Raw genomic sequence first — 26,244 nt, forward strand, 5'->3', positions numbered from 1 at the left:
AACCCTGAACACGGATGTAATCTAACTGATTAAGTATCCTAAAATAATACAGAAAGCATTACTGTAACGTCCATTTTCTTTTGTAACTCTGCTTTTGGTTTGTAAAAATATCAGGATTTGAGAAATAGCACCTAATGAACATCATGGTGTAACTTTGGTGTAGTGCTACACTGGGCTTTGCAGCTATTCAAATAAACAGTGCTATCTTTAGCACTATAAAAAAAAGTGCCAATGCTAAAAACATTTAGACCAAACTATTAAATTACCAGGCAATAAATGTTCCACAAAGCTAAGGGATTTGTGCTATAATTCCTGGTTATGGGTTCACTGCATTATCTAACCTCTACCATGTTACTCATAGTAACTGACCAATGGACCAAAGGTCATTCAATGGAAAATCAGTAATTGGTTCCAACTTGACCCCTGAAAATGGAAAACGTTTTTTCATACAGTAACCCTAACATTTTTAATGAATTATATAAATCAATATGTAAGTCAAAACAAAGTTTGTCAGGGGTCTGTGGCCCAGCATTTATGTGTTTGGATTCTATTATATAAAGGGTTTCCTTTATGCATACATTTCGATGCCAGGAAAAGTACATTTCTAAGCTGAGCTGCTAAGCTGATCAACTGTAGTTTTTCATTCTGATCTTTACCTCAATGTCAATAACAATGGCCAGATAAGATTGGTAATATCACTGGGTCTGCTTGGGTTTCTATCTAAACTCTGCCAAGTCTGACAATGATTTCAAGGAAATCTAATGCTGACTATGAACTGTCAGACTCCAAATAACCAATCAGCTTTGAGGTGTGAGGCAGTGCCTTAGGCCTTTGGAAAACCTTTAATAAGCATCGCAGATTTACTCATGTGCAAAATCTCAGTCTGTCCACTGAGAGTTCATCCATTCGAATCCATGTACATATTTCAGCAGACAGCAGCTGCACATCCCAAACTGAACTGGGTCTGGCATTGCACACGCTGTCAGGATGAGGCATTCCCTCAGAAAATGATCCTTTTGATAAAACCACTTCAAATCCTCTCAGCCTGCGCAGCTGTGTGATAATCGCACTAATTAGCCTGGCATGTCAAATCTAGCCTCTGGTCGACAGCTATTGCTTTTACATCACCAGTGAAAGAGCTTCAGAAGAAACTCTTGTTTTTTCTTTTTTATGCAACCTATTTCACAGAAATTTATATCTTGTTTCATTAAAAGTGACTCTTTGGGGTCTTGCTTATGAAAAATAAGTTCCAGTTCATTAAGTCGTTTTATAATGTTCAGTGTTTGTGTGTCGGATATTGATTTTCCACAGAAAAATACCTTCCATTTGGCCTTTTAGAAGACAGCAGTTTTCATGCACTTGCTATGGTTTAAATCATACTTGTGTTATAACCATATTTTAAAAAGCTGAGTCATGCTTAATTTAGTCTGCAGTTCATTTGTTAAGGTTCAGTGAGACTGGCTGTATTCTCATTGTTGCCTTGCTGAAAATATCAATAAAAAAATCTATTAAAAATCGAAATAATTTGGATTATTTTTCTAATTTCACAAGAAGCTGAGTTACTGCGAAACAATCCAACTTTGTCCTTAAAACACTGTTCACTACAGACAAAAAAATGATTTACCCTGTCAGGGTTTAGGACATATGTACTTATGAGTCAAAAAAAGCAAACACGCAAAGTGAAATATTTTTATACGCACAGATTTTATATCCATATTATGCTCATGAGCTATTGTTTTAAAGTGTAAAATAGTGAGGTATACATTTAATTTCTTTATATTTTGTTTGGAAAATGGGAAAGTCTTCTTGAAGGATATACAAAGCTCTTCTTTGGATGTTGGCTGCCTTTTGTTCTGGTCTCTATCAAGATGAGCCTACACTACATAATGTTGGGGTGCAGGCTCTGGGGAGGCAGTTTGATGACTTCATTGCATGTTTTTTATTCACCTATGCTTTGACTTTTTTGGCAGCATGTTTGTGATCATTGTTATCTCTGAAGAACAAAGCCAGTCCCAATCAGACTGTTTCCAGATGATGTTATATGGTGGATCAAAATGTGAGTTTCTGAGCTCATAATTCCATCAATTTTGAAAAATCTCCATCTGTGAAACAGAGCCTCCACCATGTTTCACAGATGGCTTTAGACACCCACTGTTGTACGTCTTTCCTGGCCTCCTCCGTTGGATTCACCGCTCTATAAGACCTCTTGCCAATGACTTTAAATATGTAAATATGGCTACCTTTGTGAGCAGCCCTTCTCAAGAGACCATTTCTGATGAAACTCCTGCTTCAGAAAATGGATGGATCAACTGAACGGCCTGATATATTTGTGTCAGGAATTTGCTGGATTTTTTTTCCATTTTCTGAAGGACCTGATTCTCAGATACTCTTCATCTGCTGTAGATATTTCAAGGCCTCGCCTAGTTTCCTCAAATGTTTTAAGGACACACGTTGTAAGATGCCAAGTTTTCAGCTTCTTTGGGAATCATCTTGCTGGTGCAAGTACAATTTTATATCTGTCTGTTAAACTGTGTTATCTTTGGCTTTTTCCATAGATACAACAAAAGAAATGAGAAAAAAATCACATGCTTTTGCAATAGACAGTAACAGTAAGTAAGTAAAAGTGGCTAAAAAATGTCAGGTCTCAGTTCTCAGGAAAAAAGTTGTCAGGTATCAGACAAAAAAAATGTCAGGTCTCAGTTCTTGGGGAAAAAGTCAGGTATCAGACAAAAAAATGTCAGGTCTCAGGAAAAAAATGTCAGGTCTCAGGAAAAAAATGTCAGGTCTCAGGAAAAAAAATGTCAGGTCTCAGGAAAAAAAATGTCAGGTCTCAGGAAAAAAATGTCAGGTCTCAGTTCTCGGGGAAAAAGTCAGGTATCAGACAAAAAAAAAAGTCAGGTCTCAGACAAAAAAAAAAGTCAGGTCTCAGACAAAAAAAAAGTCAGGTCTCAGACAAAAAAAAAAGTCAGGTCTCAGACAAAAAAAAAGTCAGGTCTCAGACAAAAAAAAAGTCAGGTCTCAGACAAAAAAAATGTCAGGTCTCAGACAAAAAAAAAAAAGTCAGGTCTCAGACAAAAAAAAAAGTCAGGTCTCAGACAAAAAAAAAGTCAGGTCTCAGACAAAAAAAAGTCAGGTCTCAGACAAAAAAAAAAGTCAGGTCTCAGACAAAAAAAAAGTCAGGTCTCAGACAAAAAAAAAAAAAGTCAGGTCTCAGACAAAAAAATGTCAGGTCTCAGACAAAAAAATGTCAGGTCTCAGACAAAAAAATGTCAGGTCTCAGACAAAAAAATGTCAGGTCTCAGTTCTCAGGAAAAAAGTCGTCAGGTCTCCGAAAAAAAATGTCAGGTCTCAGTTCTCAGGAAAAAAGTCGTCAGGTATCAGACAAAAAAAATGTCAGGTCTCAGTTCTCAGACAAAAAAATGTCAGGTCTCAGTTCTCGGGAAAAAAGTCAGGTATCAGACAAAAAAAATGTCAGGTCTCAGTTCTCAGGAAAAAAGTTGTCAGGTCTCAGAACACGAGCTATCAGCCAGAGAGAAAATCTTCCTGCAGGTGGCGCTGTTGTCATGTGCCAGACGAATTGATTTCCAAATACGTCATCAACGTGTGTGACAGTGGAAGAACATAAGGTCATTGACCTCACCGGAATTCTACCACAGTTCATGCTCCGAACGACACAACGGCTGTGTCCCAATTAAGAGACCGCATGCTTGGAGTACGCATTTTGAGACCTATTACATCACCGCCACGCGACTATGGCTGTCACAATTCGAAGTGGGGTTAGGGGTCCCGTATGTCCCACAATTCATATGGATGTGGATAATTTTGCCGAGAAATACGGCAGACGGCAGAAGCGGGGCGACCGAAGACTAAACTTTCAAAAGTAAGTACTGAATATTATGTCACTTATTTATGTGCAAATGTTTAATAACGAAGAACACTGAAACATTACTGTTGGCCACATGTCGGCAAAGTTACAAATATTAGCGATGTTTGTACTAACTTGATTTTAAAGCCTTTACTGTAAAATATATGCAGTTCAATAGTTGTCCTTAATCTGACAGAGAATGTGATGATTTTATGGATAATTAAGTTCAGTCATATATCCACAAACAACAAGCTGAAAGTCAGTGATGCTGCTCGGTTTGCAGTCCTGAATATCACGGCACAAGCAGGATTCACTGCACTGTTAATGTTAGCTATGTTATATTGCTGCCTCTGTCCGGTGGTGTCGAGCCAAACGGACTTTAACGTGTGTTTGAACGAGCTGACGGTTCACTCGTTAAGCTGAAAGAAAGATGCTTTAATCACAGGAGTCACACATGTGTCCACTGTACCATCTGGGAACTCTTCTTGTTTAGCACTCGTAATAACACAAACACTAAATCCTCCTTCTCTGGTGCCGTTTTGTAGCAGTGTGTACACCTGAGACTGTCACCTGTCTGTCCTGCACTCTCTCTCTTTTTCTTTCTCTCTGATTGTGTAATAAAGGTATGAACATGTATTAATAAGTTACACTTGTGTTTGAATCCTGCAGCTTATCACACATTTGATTTCCATGTGTGACAACTGCAAGTGTCCAGAGTGAGGACAGACTGAGGGACCCACTGCTGCACATCATCTGTGAGGCTTTGCAGCCCTGATCATCCACCAGGACAAACTCAGCAGTGTGTGAGGAAGAGGAGGAGTGTAGCAAAAAAATACACTTCTTTGATATTCAATTCAATTTTATTTATATAGCACCAAATCACAACAACAGTCACCTCAAGGCGCTTTATATTGTAAGGTAGAACCTACAATAATACATACAGAGGTGTATGTATGAAAGAGGTGAACAGTAGTTACTAAATAAGTTGTACTGTATTGTCATTTATTTTTAATGCTTGATTAAAAAAAGTATTTTTGGAAGAGTCATAGAAACCAGCCAAAGTCGGATACTCCTTTCATCTTCGTCAGATGACATATTCCAGCAAATCTATAAACAACAACAAAAAACAACATATCGGGATCACAAAATATCTTGACAGTAGCAACAGAAAAAGAGAAATAAAGAAAACAGCGACAGAAAGGATGCAGGCTCCTCGTAAGCTTTCAGCTTGTCCATTCGCTGAAACGTATATAAAACAATTACTAACCAGTTTAAATTTAGATCGCGTTTCAACACCACTGTCGCTAGCTAGAAGGAATTAGTCAGACAAAAATAGTGCTGACTTATTTTATCGTACAAAATTAGCTTTCCTTCTCTGATATGCGTTATGTAACTTTCACAACCTAACCGCAACTTAATATAACACAACTGTCCAACAAGTATGGACAAAAGGGAGAGCAAATTAAACTTACGTTGTGTCGTTAGGAGCATGAACTGTGGTAGAATTCCGGTGAGGTCAATAGACCCTGTGCACGAGAAACTGCACAGGGTCTTCTTGGTTTGAGACCGGATGTAGAGTTGCTTTACTTTGCAGTCAATCGCTACTGCGAAGATATACTCCAAAATCAGGTCTAAAACTCGAAAACGGAAAGATTGCGTTAAGTTACAAAGAGCAGCAGGTGGGAACACTCACTACTGTTGTGTCATAAAAAATCTAATGATCAATTTTGACGTTTAAAGAGTTTAGATCGATCAGTTGTTTACATCACTCAACACAAGCAGAACTGCATTACAGAATCAGAAGACACATCGTCCACATTCAGAAGCACATCTCTGTATAGTGACTGGTCTTATGATTTAAACAGGCAAATGTTCAGCATTCACACTGCAGGTGAAGAATAGTCAAACCAGATGTTTCCCCCATTATGTCGAGATCAGCTAGTCAAGCACACACCTACACAGCATGTTAACAAACCGTGAAAAAAAAGCCACACAAAAAATGAATGATTGCTGGTAAGGGTTTCTATACTTTAGTATTTACGAAGGGTATGTTGTGACTTACCTTCAAAATTACAGTGGTCCCTCGCTATAACGCGGTTCACCTTTCACCTCGCTGTGTCGTGGATTTTTTTAGTGCAAGTTTGCATGCTTTTTTTTTTTTTTTACATCACATTGTGTCCTGCGTCCTGATCGCTGCAGACGATCTCCTCCGTGACGTCTCTCCTGTACAGTACAGAATCGCTGCATCGATCGCTAGCAATGTGACTCTGAAGTGCAGTACTGTATGTCCACGATGTCCACGAAACGTTTTGCACCGTCAAAAAATAAAATTGGCTACTTGATTTCACCTATCGCTGGTTATTTTTAGAACATAACACCCGCGATAAACGAGGGACAGCTGAGAAATATAACATTTGAATCCCTTTTCTCTTTTGCTCTGAGGCTCGGGGGAAAAAATATTGTCAAGTCGATGAACATCATTTACAGATATATTAGGTAAATGCCCGAGACATCTATAGAAATGTAAATCGCCGCTTGATTCATTCATTTGCTTAACTTGTTTTGGACCGTAAACAGGGCACGAATAGGACACCGGAAACAAAGCTCCCCACAGGAGTTTCTGCACGGGAAGTAGCATATGCTAACGTGCACATAGTTTGTTTTTTTTTTTTGCACATAGTCTATTATGACTTTTCGTTCTTTCACTGTCACACGTTGATGACGTATTTGGAAATCAATTCGGCTGGCACATGACAACAGCGCCACCTGTAGGAAGATTCTCTCCGTCTGATAGCTCGTGTTCTGAGACCTGACGACTTTTTTTCCTGAGAACTGAGACCTGACATTTTTTTGTCTGATACCCAACGACTTTTTTTCCTGATACCTGACGATTTTTTTTGCCTGAGACCTGATGACTTTTTTCCTGAGACCTGACGATGTCCTAAAATGTACACCGTACGGGGTCTGGTTGAGCATTTGGAGCCTCAATACGTGCTTCCAAACCAGCACTTAATCTCCGAGAACGTTATCCCAGAGAAGTAAAGCAAGTGTGTAAGTTCATCTCTGAATTTTTGTAAAGCATTCCCAGGCTATGCTTAACAACCGATATATGGATTGACTGCCTCTCATTCTCTCTCCCCCTCCTGCTGCTACTTCAATCATGAAACTGATCAATGATCAGCTGATCAGCGTTTCTGTCGCGACTCCCGTCTCTCTTGTTTGTTTAGCGCCCACTTTGCGCCAGAAAGAGGAAACCAGCGGATAAACAACAGTAGCACATTTAAGCTGTTGTTAGAATTTATTTAATATTACTTTCTACACCAGGATCCTTTTCTATTTAGCTGACAGCTGGTAACTGTGCAGGGGCAGGTCTAGCAAAGTTTTGCCAGGGGGGCAGGTAGGGCATTAACAGGGGAAGGGAGGGCACAAAACCATGCTTTTCTTTCAAATTGTCATGTCTAGCTTTTAATAAATAATTATCTGAATCTTACAACCAAAGTTTTTATCTGATGTAAAATGTATCAAAATCCATTACTGTATATAGTAACTATTAAGTCTAATATACCCTAAGCCAGTAGTTCCCAAACTACCGTACGCGTACCCTCGGGGGTACGCAAGTGGCTGTAGGGGGTACGCGTGGGTTGGGGTTGGAGTGGGGATCAAAAGTTTTAAAAGCCGAAATTTGCGCTAATGCAGTTTTTTTTGCCTGTCAAATACATGACTATATACCACCCTCTGGTGTTCAGCAAAAAAATAGCTCTGACAAAATACATGGGCGTGATTTGCCCAAATGACTGACACCTAACAGTTGAAGTTGCCTCCAAGCATTCAGTGCAGCGCGAAAATGGACAAGTGGTTAACAAGAAAAAAAGGCCCTACCACAGAGACACCGGCCACAACAACCAATAAGCTCATATCTGAAGATGCATTTTCCAGTGACCGCACAGGTGATTGTTCAACAACAATGTGTTCGTCAGATTTGGATGCTAGCAGTGCTAGCAGGGATGTATCTGTGGTTACTAGCCAAGTGGCTAGCATAGCTGGAGCCAGCCATGTGGAAAGTGATGAAGTGTCTGATGCGGAGCGTCAAAGTGGGAGAAAGCATGACAGCACGGACTGTAACACAACCTCATCAAAGAAGCGCAAATATGATGACAATTATATTTCGCTGGGGTTTACGTGTATAAATATTGGTGGATTTCCCCGGCCACAGTGTGTTATTTGTGCAAAAGTATTGTCTCAGAACTCGATGAAACCTTCACTTTTGCGCAGACATTTAGAGACAAATCATCCCCATTTGAAAAATAAACCAAGGGAATATTTTGAGCGACAGCTAAAATCACTTTCAACAAGTAAAACCTGCATTCAGGTGCCAGATCTTATGAATAAAAACAGACTACAAGCATCTTACATGGTCAGTTACAGAGTGGCTAAAAACAACAAACCCCACACTATTGTGGAGGACCTCATTCTCCCTGCTGCTTTAGATATGGTAGGGACAATGTTGGGGGAAAAGGCAAAAAAGACGATACAGTCCATTCCATCATCAAACAATACTGTCTTACGGCGCATCAATGCAATGTCAGAAAATGTTTTACAGCAGCTACTTCTGCGCATACGCCACAGTGAATGTTATGCAATACAGCTAGATGAGTCCACGGATGTGGCTGGCCTGGCGCATCTTCTCGTATATGTGCGCTACATTCATGAAGGAACCATCAAGGAGGACATGCTGTTCTGTAAACCGCTGGAACAAAGGACAACTGCCGCAGATATTTTTCAAAAGCTGGACACATTCATGAACACACATGGACTCGTGTGGGACAGATGTGTTGGCATCTGTACTGATGGCGCACGGGCCATGACTGGGAGACACGGAGGTGTGGTTTCGCGTGTGCAAGCAGTCGCGCCAGATGCCTCCTGGGTACACTGCAGCATCCACCGAGAGGCTCTTGCTGCAAAGGGAATACCTGTCCGTTTGAAACATGTTTTGGACACGAGTGTAAAAATGGTTAACTTTGTGAAAGCCAGGCCGCTGAACTCCCGCTTATTTGCTGCGTTGTGCAATGAGATGGGCAGCGAGCATGAGACATTATTACTCCACACAGAGGTTCGCTGGCTATCTAGAGGGAAAGTGCTGACCCGTTTCTTTGAGTTGAGGGATGAACTTAAAGTTTTCTTCAGTAACCATCCCTTTGAGCTGTCTGAACATTTGCATGATGAAGAGTACCTTACCTGCCTGGCTTATCTGTGTGATATATTTTCTCGTCTGAACGAGCTCAATCTCGGATTACAAGGCGTTTCTGCAACTATATTCAATGTTCAAGATAAAGTTGAGGCCATGATAAAGAAGTTAAACCTTTGGAAGAACTGCTTGGATACAAACAACACTGAAGTCTTTCCTGTGCTGCATGATTTTCTGTGCTCTAATGATCTCACACTATCTAAAAGTGTAAAGCGCGAATGTAACGTGCACCTTGAGGAGCTGGCGGTGCAGTTACGCCGATACTTCCCAGAGACGGACGGCTCAAATGATTGGATACGTCACCCGTTCACCGCCGTGCCTACTTCGTTATCACCGTCTGACCAGGAGAGCCTAATTGAAATCGCCACAGATGGATCTCTAAAAGTTGAACACGCTCAAAAGAACCTGGCGGATTTCTGGATAGGGCTGCGCACTGAACAGCCCGCGCTGGCTAAGCGCGCTGTCAAGACTCTGATGCCTTTCGCCACCACATACTTATGCGAAAAGGGATTTTCTGCTTTAACAAACATGAAAACAAAATACAGAGCAAGACTTTGTGTGGAAAACGATTTAAGACTCAGCCTTTCCCAAATTGAGCCAAACATTGAAGAGCTGTGTGCCTCTGCTCAAGCACATCCATCACATTAAATAAAGTTCTGTTTAATGAAAGTTCATGGCCTTTATGCTCTCGACAAAAAAGTGAATTCTAATAAATCCTTTGATACACTGCTAGTATTAAGTAGTAAAGTTTGTTATTAAAACTGTCATTACTAAAAAATATTGATAAATTCATTTGGTGGTGAGAAATAATCGACTGTGCAGTATTTATCTTTATGCATGCGATATTGCAATGTATTTATAGACACTAATTAAGAGTCGTTCGTAGTAGGGGGTATGCGGCTGAGGGTGACATGTCTCAAGGGGTACGTGGCTGGAAAAAGTTTGGGAAGCACTGTACTAATCCATCAATGAATACAACTACAACCATGTGATGGCATGCCACACATGGTAAGCTCCACACCTCACCACCCGTTGATTCACTTTAGTTTAATTTACAGTCACTACTTTAAAATATTCTACTTATTGTTCAATATTGTTTCTTTATTAAATGTATTTATTTTTCCATCACACCTTCCAATGTTTATATGGCGTGCACACATTAACCTTGCAAGGTCAAAGTTCTGTTTTATGTTATATTAATACATCTTTCTTTGTTTGAGTTACCTGGGGGTTGGCTTCTCCTCCTGTCTGGCAAAGGTGTGGCAAAGGGCTGGGAGACCTGAAGTACCACTGACAGCTTAATTGGATTGCACCACATGCTTCATTGCCTGGGGGGTGTTTCATGTTTGTCTAATTGTTTTGTATTAGTTGGTTATATGGCAGCCATCTTGTTTCCCCCGTGTGTGTCATTTGGTTTAGCTAAACCAGTATTTAAGGTCACCTGTGTGTCATTTCAGCAGGTCAGTTTGTCATATGTTTGTTTGAGGTTTTGTTAATTATTATCTTGAGTTTAGTTTATTGAGTTGACCTCTTTTATTGGTCTGCCTGTTTAAGTTTTGGCTTTGTTAAATATATTTTCAGATTTTTGGGTCAATAAAACCCATTTTTTGAATTAAAACCACCTGTGTCCTTTATGCTTTACTGCTTAGTCCCTGACAAACCACAATGTATTTTTTTCAAAGATATGAAATGCTAAAGGATGAGGATATTAAAACACTGTTTAAGTGTAGACAGGCCAAAAAAAGACTATTGGAAACAAACATGTAGACACCCACATTCTCACCCACTGATAAGATGCACAAGTGGATCTTATCAGTCACTCAATATCCTACGTGTTTTGTCATAATTAAGGAAACAACGATCTTCTTCCCATTTACAAAAACATGCTGATGCACAGTGTACATGGATAGTCATGTGATGTGCATTCATGTGTCATAGTTTGAGGTTTCTGTTTAGTTCCTACTTTATTTTGGAATCTCTGATTTTATTGAATGTTGGTTAGTTTGCTTCCATCTTTTAGCTTTATTCACACTGTTACACCATATACTGTTGGAAAATTGTCTTTCAGTGTTCCACATCAAACTTTTCTAAGTTTTTGTTTCCATTTTCTTGCTCAGGTATGAGTTTTTGCATTTTACTTAGTTTCCTTATGTTCCTAGTTGAGTTTTTTGGACTGTTTTGCTTTACTTGCCCCTCTGCCACAGTGACTGACCTTCTTGGTGCAAATGTTTCAGACTTCACTCTATAGGTGTGTTGTGTTTGGGTTGTTCTCCTTATTGCAGTATGGAACAAGATGACAGAAAAACAGCTAAAATAAATCTCCCCGAAAATGTTTTGTTAAACATGTTTTGGAACAGCAGAGTTTTGATAAAACTTTAAGGACACATTTTATACATATTTTCACCAGTCATAATGATCCCAGAAAGTGAATATGGCCACTGTGTAACAATACTTAAGCTTAACTGGTTTAAAAAAAGAGAAATGCCATTAGTCATGTTTTGCTTCTCCATTGTGGTTAGTTTGTTCCTTACATCTGCATGTGTTTGTCACTTTTAAATACAGAACCAACTATCTGTCATAACTAAACCTTTAAGAAATGTGACTTGTAATTGCATATATGCATAAACATGCCCTAGCAGATTATCATTTATCTTATTATAATTGCACACCTGTGTTTCCTAAATTGATTGAACACATATTTAGTGCCACCGTGGAAATTTGACTAAACAATAATGAACTGATGCATCACAAATATAAATAAATGGATCATGTCTACAGCAAAATTAGTCCCACAGAGTTGTTTGTGAAATTAAGATCTCAAAGTCTCCAAAAACCTTTTGCCTTTTGATTTTGTATAACCACAAGCCATTTCTCTACAATCGGCATTTAAGAAAAAGATTTACATGCATGTGCAGCACAGACACACAGCTGATGTGTTGCCAGTTGTTGGTATGAAGTTCCAATTTAGTTAATGATAAACAAGCTTCAGTTAAATGTAGAAAAAATGGGCACGTGAAACATAATATTAAGGGAAACATAGCTGAATTTTATTCTAAACCCAAGAGGCGCATCGACCCAAAATAAAAGAAGATATATTTACAGAGAATCAAGGACGTTTCTTACCTTTTTATTTTCATGACAGTGACTCCAGGATTCACCCTTTACCACTGCTTCAGATTGAGAAATTAGATCCTTTCCTTTTTCTTTTCTTTTTTTAAAGAGCTCTAAAATGTAAGAAGTGACACAACGCTGTCTCACTCATGAGCTGGCCTAAAGACGAGTGACAGATGTCTCCACTTCCGTGATTTAATTGAACATATTGATTTAGGGAAGGAGAATGAGCAATTTTGGAATTTTGCAATAGTACTGTTATCAGGCAACATTTTTTCCATTCAGAGCTGTGATGGTGAACAGTTTTGCACCCCATTTACATCAAGAATGCAGAGGCTGCATAAAATGACAGAATTCAGTAGATCTTATCATTCTGACAATTTAATATGAAAGTAGGTAACAGAAAATGTTGAAACAGAAATTTTGCACGTTTAAAAGGGTCCTTTTTGATGAGCTGGTCCAAGGACCAAGAGTAAAATAAAATTTTATTTATTACAGTAGAAATCAAAAAAGAATAAGAAATAAAACCAGACTAGGTACACTAAGATAAGATAACCTTTATTAGTCCCACACGTGGGAAATTTGTTTTTAAGTATAAGTCAGTAACCCCTTTTTATACGGCACCTTTGAGACACAAGTGTAAAATCAATAAGAAAATTAAGGACTTGCTGCTGATTTTTTTGTTTTTGTTTATTTGTTTGTTTGTTTCTGATGGTTTTCTTTGGTTTTATAGTCACACACGTGCTGTAAAGTACTGATTATTTGGTAAGTTTAGTTTGGAATTTGACCTTTAGTTCTGTGATTTGAGTGTGTTGCTGTTGTAAGAGACTCAAAGCAAGCTGAGCATACCCAGGGTATCTTCCTGCTATCTTGATTCACTAACCCTAACACTGCCAATCAGGATACGGGGTCATACGAAGCCGGTCGGCAGCTTGTTGAGTTCACACAGGCTTTTCTGATCTGGGTATGAGTACACTCACATTAAAGGTGTGAAACTGGCAGCATGTGACAAATTACACTGATTATTTATTATTGAATGGCTGACTTTACAAATGTTCTAATATTAGGAAAAGGTTACTGTTACGTTCTAAGTCTAGGAATGTCTTGAACGCAACAAAACATTGGCCCACCACACTCCACCCAAAACAAGAACCCAAACAATAGTATCTTTTAAAATGCTAAGCAGCCATTTATTTGCTTCAGCAGTGAGCAGTGCCAAAAATAACAAAAAACTCCCTAATGGTCCCTACGCTTCCCTACAAAAAAATGAAAACCAAACAAAAGACAATTCTCTTACCTAACTCACTACATGAAAAACAGGAGAAAACTTAATCAACAAAAATGGCTTCTCACGCCTACTAGGCTGCTGCAGTGAACAATATATACAAGGTGGGGGGGGGAAAATACTCAATTGCTACTTTACAAATCTATTTACAGCTATATACAAAACCACAATGATCACGACCCATGACAAACTGAAACACAGGGCTTAAATACATAGAGGGAGCAATCAGGGAATGGACAACAGGAAGGAAACACAGCTGGGGCAAATCAGAACTGACGAGACAAGGAAGCGTAAACTGAACACACTGAGATAAGACAGACCTTCAAAGTAAAACAGGAAACACATAACAGTCACGCCTAACACAAAACACTGACAACATTGGATCGTAACATTACACACATAATAGAATGCAAGCAACACAGCTGCTGCAGATGTGTGACAGGAAAAGCACTGTACAGTAGTTTAGTGTTAAACATGCTGAGAAACTGCTGAAGAGCGATTTGATAATGAGGAGGCGATACGTAAGAAGTGCTCATCAGTGCACAGGCGTTTTAGGAGCAAATTAAAAATTTAAGTGAAGATCATTATGTCTGTCCTTTACTGTATTTTATATTGATATATACATTGTTTTCATATTTGCTTGCTTATTGATCACTAGTCTTTAAGCAGTGTGTGTTTCTCTGCACTGTGTTATGTAGCAGGATAGCTTATGTAGGTCTTCCTACCATACAGTGTGCAGCACTTGTGCCAAAGGCAAATTGACCATGTTACGTTATGCTATCGCTTCATAAAAATCTGCTGTATCGTTACAAACAGCTTTTCAGTTCTGTGGTGATGGTAGCTCTGAACCACCAAGCGAACCATGACATTTTCTCCACGGGGGTCAGTGTCCTCATTTCCTTCATTATCAATAGAAAGTCTTGTCTCTAGCTTGACATCATGTTGTGTGCTCCAACAGTGAACTAAAACTAATGAAAACCAAAGGTGGGAAAAAATGTTGTGTTCTTAGAAATCTAATTTATTCGAAGTATGTCTTTTGGTGCTTTATTACAAGTAAGAAGTATAATTAGATTTCTGACTCTCACTCACATGTGTTAAATGACAGACGCATATGGAACACAATGATATGGCAGGAGGCTATCCTTAGTCTTCCTGTGGAAGCCCAAATTTTCCGAGGTTGTAAACGCTGCAGCGCAGCCGCTGAGAAACAGGAAGCATGAGTTGTGATTCAGCCATTTCCATGTTGTAACTTGGATCTAAAATTGGTGCTTTCCTTCCCTGACTGTTTCATCACCTTCTTGCACTTGGATGATCTGACTGTTGAGTACCTTCACAGAAGATTTTACAACCCAGCATTTGTCTTAATCTGTGTGAGTACAACAATTATCTAGTGAGTTTTTGGAGGCCTGGTATCCTGTGGAGAAAATAACTTGAAATGATTTATGGTTTAGTTTTTGGGATCAATTGTCAGAAGAAAAAAAAACACATCTGGTGCAAACAAAATCCTGCTGTTTTGCCCTTTAGCACATTAAGTTAGCCACAGACTGTAAATATGGTTTGTCAGATGCGTTTTGCTTCTTGCCCCGCCACCCCCCATGCGTAACTGAGTTAAGCATACAAATGAATTTTACTTGTTGGTGTGTGAGGATGCAACTTGTTACAAGCTTAGTTGTGTGCACACAAAAGGACAATTCAAAGCTACATCTTGTGTTCTTCCCCAATGATAATGGGTTATTCACAGGATCTATTGCAGAATAGCACAGATAATGCTTCCTTTTCCTAGCCCATCAGTGTGTGGTCTCGTAACACACAATGCCACAAGCAAGCACTGTGCTGTAATTCCTTAGGTAGCGCAGAAGTGTCTTCTAAATTTCAAGTCGAATAGAGAAGAATACAGTAAAATGCATCTTTCATTTGTCAGACAGACCCTTCTTTGTCCTCTTTATCTTTAGTTCCTGTGTTAGGATTCCCTAAAGGTTCGGTCACGTTTCAGCAGCAGTTTATGGGAATGTCATGACTCCAAGTACACTCCAAATATCTAATCATTCCATGTGTCAAAGTGAAACAGCAAATAAATTAGAGTGTAAGCTGTACTGTTTGTACTAAAGTGGAAGTACAGTGTATCTGAAGCATGTAATGAGAGTAGAGCTAGAAATTTGATTGATAAAGGGATTTTCTTCTTCTTTTGGTAAAGTAACAAGGTGGTATTAAGAGTTGAAGATGCTAAGATGTTCTTTGGGGGTTACCTGGATGAACCTGGATGGATGAAGATTAGAAATGAGCATATCACAGGGACAGTTCAGGCTGGACACAAAGTTAGAGTAGTGAGGAACAGATGGTTTTGCCCAAGTGCAGAGGAGCAATGGTGAATATATTCGGCAAAGGATGTTGAATATGGAGCTTCCAGGCTGGAGGAAAAGAAAAAGAGCATAGCCGAGATTCATGGATGTGGTAAAGGAGGACATGCAGAGGGTTGGTGTAATAGAGGATAAGGATAGGATGAGATGGGGGTGGCTGTGGTGACCAGAGATGGGTAACGCGTTACTGTAATCTGATTACTTTTTTCAGCTAACGAGTAAAGTAAGGGATTACTATTGCATAAATGGTAATTAGATTACCGTTACTTTCCCGTAGGAACGCTGCGTTACTGCGTTACTAAAACCGTGATTTTTTTTGCGAGAATGTCTCATGGCAGTGACGTAAGCGAGTGCAACGTTAATGACAACAGCTGTGTGCACATCAACAGTGGATCACATATCGATTGTGGGAGAGAGTATGAGCGTGCAGTGTTTAAAGCGTGGAAGTACTGACCTTACTTTAAGTTTGATTCCATAAAAAGTGACAAAAACATTAGCGTCCATTGTGCGTGGGAAGAAAACTTCTTTTTAAAGCGAAAAAACCCCTAAACTTCCAAGCAAACACCGACGTAATGGGAAACTCACAGAGAAACTCGCGGATTCTTCCACTGACCGCTGCGGCACACCTGCACCAGGGCAAACCTCCGCCTACCGCAGTCCTGCTTTACAGGTGAAAATAGAGCAACAGGACCGCTAGTCTTTGACTTTCTTTATTTTCTGCTGTGTTTTACTTGCATCTATTTGAAAGAGTGAGTGTAAACACACACAAAAAAAATATTTTATGTGCTGGAATGTGCAGAAAATAAGTTTAAATGTTAAACAAACTTCTTCCAGTCAGTGAATGGTGCATATAATTAAATTTTTGCTGGATGCATAAAGTTAAAAGATTAAAACTAATAAAACAAGTTTTAAAAAGAGACTTTTCCCTTTGATTACATTTTGTATGATGGATTATGCAGAAAAAGTAGAATTGGGCTGACAGATCTATCGCTTTATCACCTCCTCAGGTTGTAAATTGTGTTTTTAAAAAGTAACTAAGTAACTAATTAATTACTTTTGAAAATAAGTAATCAGTAAAGTAATGGGATTACTTTTTTGGGGAAGTAATCAGTAATTAGTTACTGATTACTTTTTTCAAGTAACTTGACCAACACTGGTGGTGACCCCCAAAGTGAACAGCCAAAGGAAGAAGAGTGATGTTTTATTAATTAATTAATTATTTACCCATAATTACCATGGTATCAGTTTGAGTTTGTTACCATGGTATCAGTACTCTTACAGGATCACAGTGCAATAGGCTAATTTAACAAATATTTATACCTTGACCAACTACCCAACTGACACCTTTCTTAGTGTTGACTTTTAAGTGTAAGGTAAGACTCGACACTGGGGAAACAAAAGCCCATGACCTTGATGAAGACCAATCGGTGTCTTAGGAACTTCCTGCCAAGAAGGTTGCAGCTGTAGGTGTGTTTTACATGACCGTTGTCACTGCATTTTCTTGCAATGACAGGAACAATATCATGAATACATAACAAGCCAAACTAAATGCTCGCTGGGTTTCAAAGCACATCACATTTTGGCTGTTTTCCCTCCTTGAAGTTGTTGAACTCCTGTAGTCCATTATTTGTAATGCTGCAATCAGTCAGTAAAGCAAAAGAAGGTACCAGTATATATTAGCCAAGAACAAATATATATGTTATCTTTTGCCACTTACTAAATACTCAAAAATAGTATGATGAGGAGCAAAAGAGTTAAACAGTTACGGTATTTTTTTTTTAAATGAGGATTTCTTTGTTGTAACCAATCCACGAAGCCATCAGCTGGTCTGCTGACTTGGTGTCTGGGGCCACGGGCAGTTTCTCAGGGCTTTCCATTTACGCAGTGGTTTTTAAGGCCAAGACATTCAGTAACACCCGCTGGTAAATGTTCACGAATGCAGATATATTTGGAAAAACCAATAAAAAGTGAAATTGTTGTTAAGTGATAGCTTCTGCTTTTATAGACTTTGGATGGATTTATGTTGCCATTGTTGGAGGAGCCGTCAGACTCAGTGCTTCTTTACACTGTCTAAAGTCTTTGTGTTTCTCTGGTGAGAATCTATAATAAATATAAATTCTTACGATATTATTTCTTGATTTTTTCCCCCCAAGTTTTTATTGCAAAATATTTTACAGTTTCATTGTACTGTGAGCATCAATATAGTTTGATATTTTAAGAAAAAACTGAATACACCACACGACTCCGTAGCTTTTGCATCATGAATTTGAAGTAATCATTTTCTGTTTGACTTTTAAAGTCTCACATTATTGTGAAGGAATAATCCCAAGCATGAAAGATATCAGCAATGATCTTGGGGAAGTAAGTTGCAGGCCATCAAACTGGGATGAGTTATGAGGTCATTTGAAGTCCATCATTCCACCGTGAGAAAGATTATCCTCAAGTGGGTCATTGCTGCCAATCTTCCCAGGAGCTGACTTCTCAGCAATCACCTGCTTCTCCAATCACCTGCAGAGTATTTTAAAGCAACTCTTTATCTCCACTCACCTTGATTACTGCGGCTGTTTCCCTTTTGTTGTATTTCTTCATTTCTTTTACAACATGTTGAGAATACTTTAGAAAGGCTGAACCTCTTTAGGCTGTAACACTTCACCATGATTTATATGTTTAAGAACAGTGAGACAGTACATCGATCTCATGTTGCATTAGAAAAAAATGTTCTGCTTTTTGGCATCTTTCAAATAAGCACTGAATTTTAGAACAAATATAAGTTACATTTTGACATGTGATAGCTGAAAAACCTAAAACAGATATGTGGGACATACATTTATAAGCATTCAGGTGCCACTATACAAGCATAGAGCATAATAGCAGTTTTTACTTTTCATTTTTCTTCATTACCCACTGGCATGTTTTCTTTTTACTGTGTGAAAGGTTGTTGTGTAAGACCGCTGTTGGTATGTCACATAGCTGACTGCAGTGCACATTATCTTGTAGTCAGGAGATAATGTTAAAGGCTGTGTGAGGTTACTCAACTGGTACAGAAGTACTAGAATAAAGCAGCTCTGTGTCAGTGAGTAGGTCAAACAAACAGTTTCAGGTCAATTTTCACTAGAGGGCGACAAAGCCAAAAAAAAGCCGAACAACTTCACTCCTTTTGACCTGGAATGTTGTTTAGTGTCTAGGTTACGTTGTCTTAATATTGTATCTGAATACTATGACCTCTTGGGATTTGGACCTAAAAAAGACTTTGTTTTCAATTAATTGATTAATTGTTTCAAAAGAGAGTAGCAGCAAACAGAGGAAAAAGTGAGAAAATAAACAGAATTGTGTGCTTATTCATTTAATTACATCAACATTTACCCCCATACCTTCAGAAACGCAGGCTAGTTGAATGTTGATAATAAGCTTCTTTGCATAATGGAACTTTTATCGGCGTTTGTTGATGGCACAAGGAACTGCGTTCACACACAGCGATTTTTGGAAGTGTTCCCAAGCCCATGCAGTGATTTGCATGACTGGATCATGCGTGTTTTTCATAAAGTGTCACCTGAGAACTCAAAGATCCCCAATGTTGATTTTTGGTATTGCACAAAGAGATTTCTCAAGATTAACAGGGAGAGTTGTTGGAATATTATGTACTTCTGCTGATAAGGCATTTTGATTTTATTTAAGTTTTACATTGAGGAACATTATTCTGAAATTGCTCCACAATTTGTTTTGCAGTTTTTTTCTTTGCAGATTTGTGAATCTTTGCCCATCTTTACTTCTGATAACCTCTGCCTCTCTTAGATGCTCTTTTTATATCCAGTGATGTTACTGATCTGTTTCCACTTAACCTGATTAACAGTAAAGTTTTCCTCCAGCTGTTTCTTTAAAAATATAAAATATGAGCTTATAAAATTTGCAGATCATTGGATTCTGTTTTAAGTGAGATTTTGCGCACCATGCCAACATTTTTGGAAGTGAAAGTGTGTGATAGGAACTGATTTGTGTTTTGTGTTGATAAGCTCCTATCTACATTTAAAGCTTGCATTACACATCTAGTCCACATAGTGGCACTGCAACAGCGTGTGAATGCTGCTTCTCTCAGTACAGCTGTTGGATTGAAGTTAAAATTTATTTTTAAAAAATCTAGTGTTGCACATTAGATAAGAAAACAATTAGAAAAAGAACACATTTGTACATAGGGCTGAACAACATTATAACACACAGCATGTGATTTTGTCCTGTCAGTGTGAGTGCTCTGTCTTTACTTGGCTTCCTGTTGAGTCAGTATCTCTCCAGCTGCGTCCTAATAATCTCAAAAACCTGCAAAAGGTTTCGATTCTCTGCCAGTGTGATCACATGAGATTTTGAAGACAAAGAAAAAGCAAAAAGATGTTTTTCAAGGGGAAATTACCCATCCCATACTGGCTTACCTTTAGTTTTTACTACATGATGATCATCATCATCACCTTTATGTATAAAGCACTTTAAAACAACCACAGCTGACACAAAGTGCTGTACATTGGAACTATAAATAAAATTACATGAGATATAAATAAAAACCAAATAAAAGAAAAGTAAAATAATTAATTAAATAACTAATTCAATTAAAAGAGAAACTAAGTCTCACTGAGCAACTATACAAGATATAAAACATGACTTTCTTGATACAAATACATAGATAGCCTGAAAAACATACACTAGAAGACATTAATAAAGGGGTAGAAATACATTAGGACATCGCTACATAAAGTGGCATCCTCATATCTCAGGGTTTTGTTTTTTATGCACATTTGTCACACTTACATGTTTCAGATCACCAAAGAAATTATAATATTAAACAAAGATAACTTGAGTAAGTAAATATTCAGCGTCTAAGGGATTACTTCATTTGTTAAGGGTAAAACGCTGTCCAAAGCTATTTGACCCTGTGCGAAAAAGTAATTGCCTTTCTTTGTTAAATTATTAAACAACTGTTAATGTTACATAACAAAATTACTCCAAGACTGCACTGACAATTCATCCAGGAGTTCACAAAAGAACAAAAACAAACCAAAAAAAATACGAACTTGCCTTATATTTGCCGGAAAACAAACATCTTGATGATCCGCTAGACTTTTGGGAAAATATTCTGTGGACTGAGAAGACAGAAGCTGACCGTCTTTGAAGGTTTGAGCCCCGTTATGTCTGTTATAAAAACAATACTCCATAAAAAGAACACAATATCAACAGTCAAACACGGTGTTGGTACTGTGATGGACTCACAAGCTAGTGTACTCATAGTACTGGTGCCAAGATTGGATAAATGGAAGCGGTGTGACAGCAAGGACAGAAAATCTGTACCACATCAAACTGGAGATCTGTCAGCTGTGGTGACGCCTCGGGAAATAAGGGAGCAACTCAAATTATCTACCTGTGTGTTGTGCATGAAGATTGCTGGAAGCCTAATTTTACCCTAAAGAGTCATCTCCCCTTCCCTAAAGAAATAATTACACAGCCTATAAACTGCATGTTTGCCATGAACGTTGAACAGCTAGCAGAAAGGAACGTGGCAGATGTTGGCAAATCATCAATATGGTTTGAGGAATATAATAAAAACAGCCATAATATTTAAAAATGCAAAAAGGTTTGTTTTTCTTTTTCTTGGCTGGTTTTGATTGTTCTTTAAATTTAAACTTCACTGTCTATACACAGTGTCTGTGTTCTATGATCTTTTTTCCCCCACAACAACGAACTAAAAAGCCCTTCATTTTTACAGAATATGTGGGGGTTGGGTTTCATTTAGTGAAAACCCACTTAATTAATTCACCCTGACCTGGAAAATACTAAAGACACGCTGAAAAGGCCAAGCTGTGAGGAAGAATGATAACTGGTGGCACAGGACCACGGCACAACAGCTTGAAGGTTTAAAAGAGGGGAACGGGAGGGTCAGTGCTCGTTTATTGTTGACTTTACTTATTGTCATCCAGTCTTTGTTCATATCAACCTATTCATGAGCATGTGGAGTTTGCTTGGAGAGGATCTTGGAAGTTGGCCGGAGTTAATGTCTGTCAGAACATAAAGGAAGATGACATTAGCAGCCCATCAAGGTCAAGGTTGGTGTTGGGTGAGTTAAGCTTTACTGGAGGGGGTGGGGGCAAAATGCAACCAAAGACCCAGAGGACAGGATACACACCAACAATGGGCCAATAACTGTGTGACAGTATGTCAGTCAGAGGCCACTCTCAGGAGGGTAGACTTGTCTACGTGCTAACATCTGTTCCACGAGCACAACATAATCCCTTTGTGTTTAAAATCCATGGCTTCCTCCCTGTGCACAAACTAAGGCCCTCTTTAGAGAGTTTCCCCATCTTGTCAGTTGTTTAACTTCAGCTTCAAATCAGCTGCTTCGCATTTATTTGGCTTAAACAGATACATTTTCAGTTTTCAGATCTTCAGTTTTCTGTGAGGTAAAAATGAGTTCATGTACTGCAAATAAGGGTTTTCTTATCTTGGTTATTCCATTTTCTTTTTACATGTATCTGCTTTCCCTCTGTACTCCATATAGGACATTTTTTTGTTACTGTTTTTCTTTGTCTTTTTTAAATAACTGGGTAACACAATGGTGCTGTTGTATTACCATAATGAGAGTACAGCTTATTTGAAGTGTCATCAGAACAATAGTGGGCTAATCTCAATGGGAGCCAAGGCCAAGCAGAGATTTGGTGTGCATGTGAGGAGGTTTGGGGGGGTTTGGTGCACACATGGCACTGGGGTGAGCCTAATCACAAGCTCACAGAAATCCTCACAAATAGGAGGGGGGTTGGGGATGTCCCTGGGGTTACTCATTTAGGTTTGGTGGGCATTTAGCTCCAGTAGCACAGCACGCCTTCGTTTAAACATGAGGACCTTTTTTTTGTTCTCTCCTCCATGCATATACAAGGCTGAGGTAGCCAAGGGAACGTCACCTTATAGCAACACCAGCATGTACTTCAGCTGGTTCATAATAAAATGGACAGTTTCATCCCTCCCATTTCCTTTCTCCTGGAGTTTCTGTGGATTACTCAGCTTTCCTATTGTTGAGCCAACCCCATGTAGGCACAACAGTGTGGCACTCCTTTCCTTTCCTGTGATCACTGGAAAGTCTATAATACACTGGTGTTCTTACAGGCCTGCAATCTAACCTCAACTCCCTGCACAGTATTGCAAATATATTGTGATGTCAGATGGATAAACATGATGTGATGAATGAGAGTGAACCAAAGCATTAAAGCAGCCTGTCAGAAAAGCAAAACGGTGAGTAAAAACATGCTAAAAGGCTCCAAGGAGAGGAGCTGTGGGAAACTGGGGTTTGGATAGGGTTTCCCTTTGAATTTGGCACTGCAGGTGCTCCATTTGACATGAGCAACTAACATGAGCAAACATGAGCAAAATAAAAATGAATGATTGGTTATATCAGAAGTTGTTGCACCTGGCCGTCCCCAAAATCTACTGAAAACCTGGTGCTGTGGAGCTTTTTCAGCTCTCACCGCCAAAGTATTGTTGTTGTTGTCATTGTTTTATTGATTTGTCATGTGGTGTTTTGTACAGCAACCTGTTTGGATCGGTTGGAGAAGACATTTAGCTGGTCGTGGGCCATTTTGCATCTCTGATCCTTTTCTAAAACTCACATTCATTTTTCCGTCGTGTAAAAACTGAGCTGTGGGAAATATATAACACTTTATTCCACTTCGACAAAACGCTTCTCTGACTTCTGGTAAAACTCGCATATGATCGCCATAAAAGCTGCTTGCTATTTGTGTGTCTATTGTGCACAGTTAACAACAACATAAATATATTGGGGAGGTACAACCGCCAGTGCGAAGGGATTAACTATGCCTAATGGACTAAAACTGGCTAAGTCTGGTGCAATAGGGAATACATTTAAAATTACAGCGGTCTTACGAACATAAATTGCTGAATCGCTTTTTAAATCTCCATTACTGAAAGTAGTTAATCTTGGGCTTACTCTGATACAGTGTTTTGTTTTTAATTGTCTCTTCCGCTGAGCAATGGTGGATTTGGGCAGCAGAGAGCGCCTCTCTATTGGCTCCCAACAGTAGCAGTGGGAAATTCATCTGCCCCATCAGGGCATCAGTGGAAGGTAGCGAAGAGGAGGAGGAAGCCGGCAGGAGGCGGGGAGTGTGAATGGATGGGACTCGCCGTGTGCGTGGAGTGTGGTACAGAAGGTTACTATGCCGAGCAGGCAGCAGCCTCTTCTCCTCCTGGACTTTTCAGCACGACTTCCTCTGAAGCGGCTCCTCATTTTAGCAAGAAGTCTCATTGTGAAGAAGCACCCGCTTTTAATAAGGAGCGCGTTTTTTTTTTGTCCTTTCAAACTGACCGGTGTGCGCTCAGACGCTCTGCGGACAGACAATAAGTAGGAGCGATCACATCACAACAAAAGAAATACGGTAAGAATGGTTTCATTCGTACGGGAACATACCGCTTAGAACCGTTTGTTTTTTTTTCTGGAATAATCTAATGTAAACACAGTGTGAGGGGATCTGTAACAGGCTTTCTGGCAGCCACACCGTTTGTTTTGTTTGTCTTGGATTATCAGTATGTGCTCATGTGACACCTGACAAGATGTTTGCTCTTCACCATACTCCAAGCTTGTAAATTAAACACTTCATCAACTCTTTGAAAAACTATATTGTGTGGCAAAAGTTTAAAAACACAAATCTTATGACTGTGACTATGACTGGATCCTATGACTGTGCAACCCGCCTGCGTTTTCCGTGACTACTACTGACCCAGTGTCAGCTGGGTGCTGAACTGTTGACATGTCAACGTGAGTGACTTGCTGGTGTGTTTATGACGTTGTCAATGATTAGTGTGTCCCAGTCAGTAACAATTGTGGTGTGCCGTCAGGTCAGCATAAAACTGAACTCGTGAACATTTTTTTTTAAAATGCAAAAGTCTTAAAGTACTCTGTGGTCAGCCGGTCATTCTCCTGTGTGTGAATATCCTGTTTCCTGGCCAAAACAAACAATGGTTATCCAAGCACGTGATATCCTGTATGGGTCTCATATGAGTGTATTGTGTAAGTGTGTGGATGGTGAAAAACAAAAATACTTTAAACTGAGCCTCTCTATATAAGAAAAGAAGTCAAGGCAAGAGTTTCTCTTCTCTTAAAGTGGAATTCATTTGTGATGATACAGCTCTGGCATGAGGAAACCCAGTGACAGGAAGTGTGTGAGTGATACAGAACAAAGGCACGGGGCTGCTTTGTATAGGTGACTATATTGAAATTGTGCCTCATGAGTGCAACATGTGCTGCCTGTCTTTCTCTTTTGACTCACATACAGAGGCAAACTGCAAAGGCAGCGCTGCTTTGTGTTGACTTTTAGTCTAGGATGTTCAGCTGCTTTTAATGGGGTCAGCGCTTCTGATTCAATAAAGCTATTAACTGTCGCAGAATATTCCAACGCTTGCCTCGGCACATAGGAGTCATTTGCCCATTAGAGTCCATTAACAGCCTTAACCACAGGGCCGGTTTTTTAAAGGGTAAACAGTAATAAACACCACGTCAAGTCCACCTGTGCAGTGTGACCTAAGCTGCACAGGTGCACGTCATTGAAGAGACGTGTTCTCACCTCTCCTCAATGAACCTGCTTTGTGTTAAAAGTTGCTCATCAGCATTTTTTTCTTTCCCACGCATCTAATCATGCATAGGTATGAATGATAACATTTGTCAGTTAGACTATGTGATACAGTCACCATGCAGGTTCATGCAACCCAGCACTTTCAGCAAGCAGAAATCCTGCCAGACTGGTCTGAGAGATGTCTTCCACTCTGGGAGATCAAACTTACTATCAAAGAGTGCCATGTGACATGATGATGTAAACAGCAATTCTTCCAAATTTTACACAGAAGTATAAAGTTTGCTTGCTCCTTTAGCAAGCTTGTGAAAACTTTTAAAAGCGGACATCAGGTATTTCAAGGGCACGAGATTCAGACAAAATATCATAAAACTAACGTAAAGTATATTTAACAGAGCAGGTGCCATCTTAATCTTAACTAGTATCGTTTGAGCACCAACAAAAATCTGCATTAGTGCATTAGTACTGTATTGACATGACATTTTTTAACACTTCAGAGGTACAGAATGCATTCTTCACTCATTGTAACTAAACGTGTGTAAATCCAATGCTTAGATAGCATTAGCTAACATAGTTTTACTGAAATGTTTAGATGCTGCCGGCCATTTACGATTTGTATCTACCAATTTGTGGTAGGTAGCATCAGTCTACAGAAACTCTAGCAGAATCTCTGTGTTTATGCTAACTTTGTTTTCTCCCTCTGTTAAAAGCAACAAATCACAGAAGAGTCTCTTGTGTGACTTGTGTTCAGATATTTCTTTTAAATTTAA

General features: G+C 39.2%; 2 protein-coding genes across 12 annotated transcripts in view; both read left to right on the plus strand.

Moving 5' to 3' along the window:
* Window positions 1–8,366: 8,366 nt before the first annotated feature.
* Window positions 8,367–9,758, plus strand: LOC146669213 (zinc finger BED domain-containing protein 5-like). Its single transcript, XM_085407792.1, has one exon. The coding sequence runs from the start codon at window positions 8,367–8,369 to the stop codon at window positions 9,756–9,758; it is 1,392 nt and encodes a 463-aa protein (XP_085263918.1).
* A 14,245-nt stretch (window positions 9,759–24,003) lies between these two features.
* Window positions 24,004–26,244, plus strand: part of frmd4ba (FERM domain containing 4Ba) — a 43,296-nt gene continuing 41,055 nt past the window's right edge. For 8 of the 11 annotated variants that reach the window (XR_014911696.1, XM_085405701.1, XM_085405703.1 and 5 more), the window contains exon 1: window positions 24,005–24,283. The gene's annotated coding sequence lies outside the window, so the exon portion shown is untranslated. Of the gene's footprint in view, window positions 24,284–26,244 lie in introns of all 11 variants that reach the window. The other 3 variants (XR_014911697.1, XM_085405708.1, XM_085405707.1) reach the window with 3 other exon arrangements.

Source organism: Rhamphochromis longiceps, linkage group LG5, assembly GCF_057381845.1.
Source record: "Rhamphochromis longiceps isolate RC_006_pf linkage group LG5, R_longiceps_female_GT1.1, whole genome shotgun sequence".
Lineage (NCBI taxonomy): Eukaryota > Metazoa > Chordata > Actinopteri > Cichliformes > Cichlidae > Rhamphochromis > Rhamphochromis longiceps.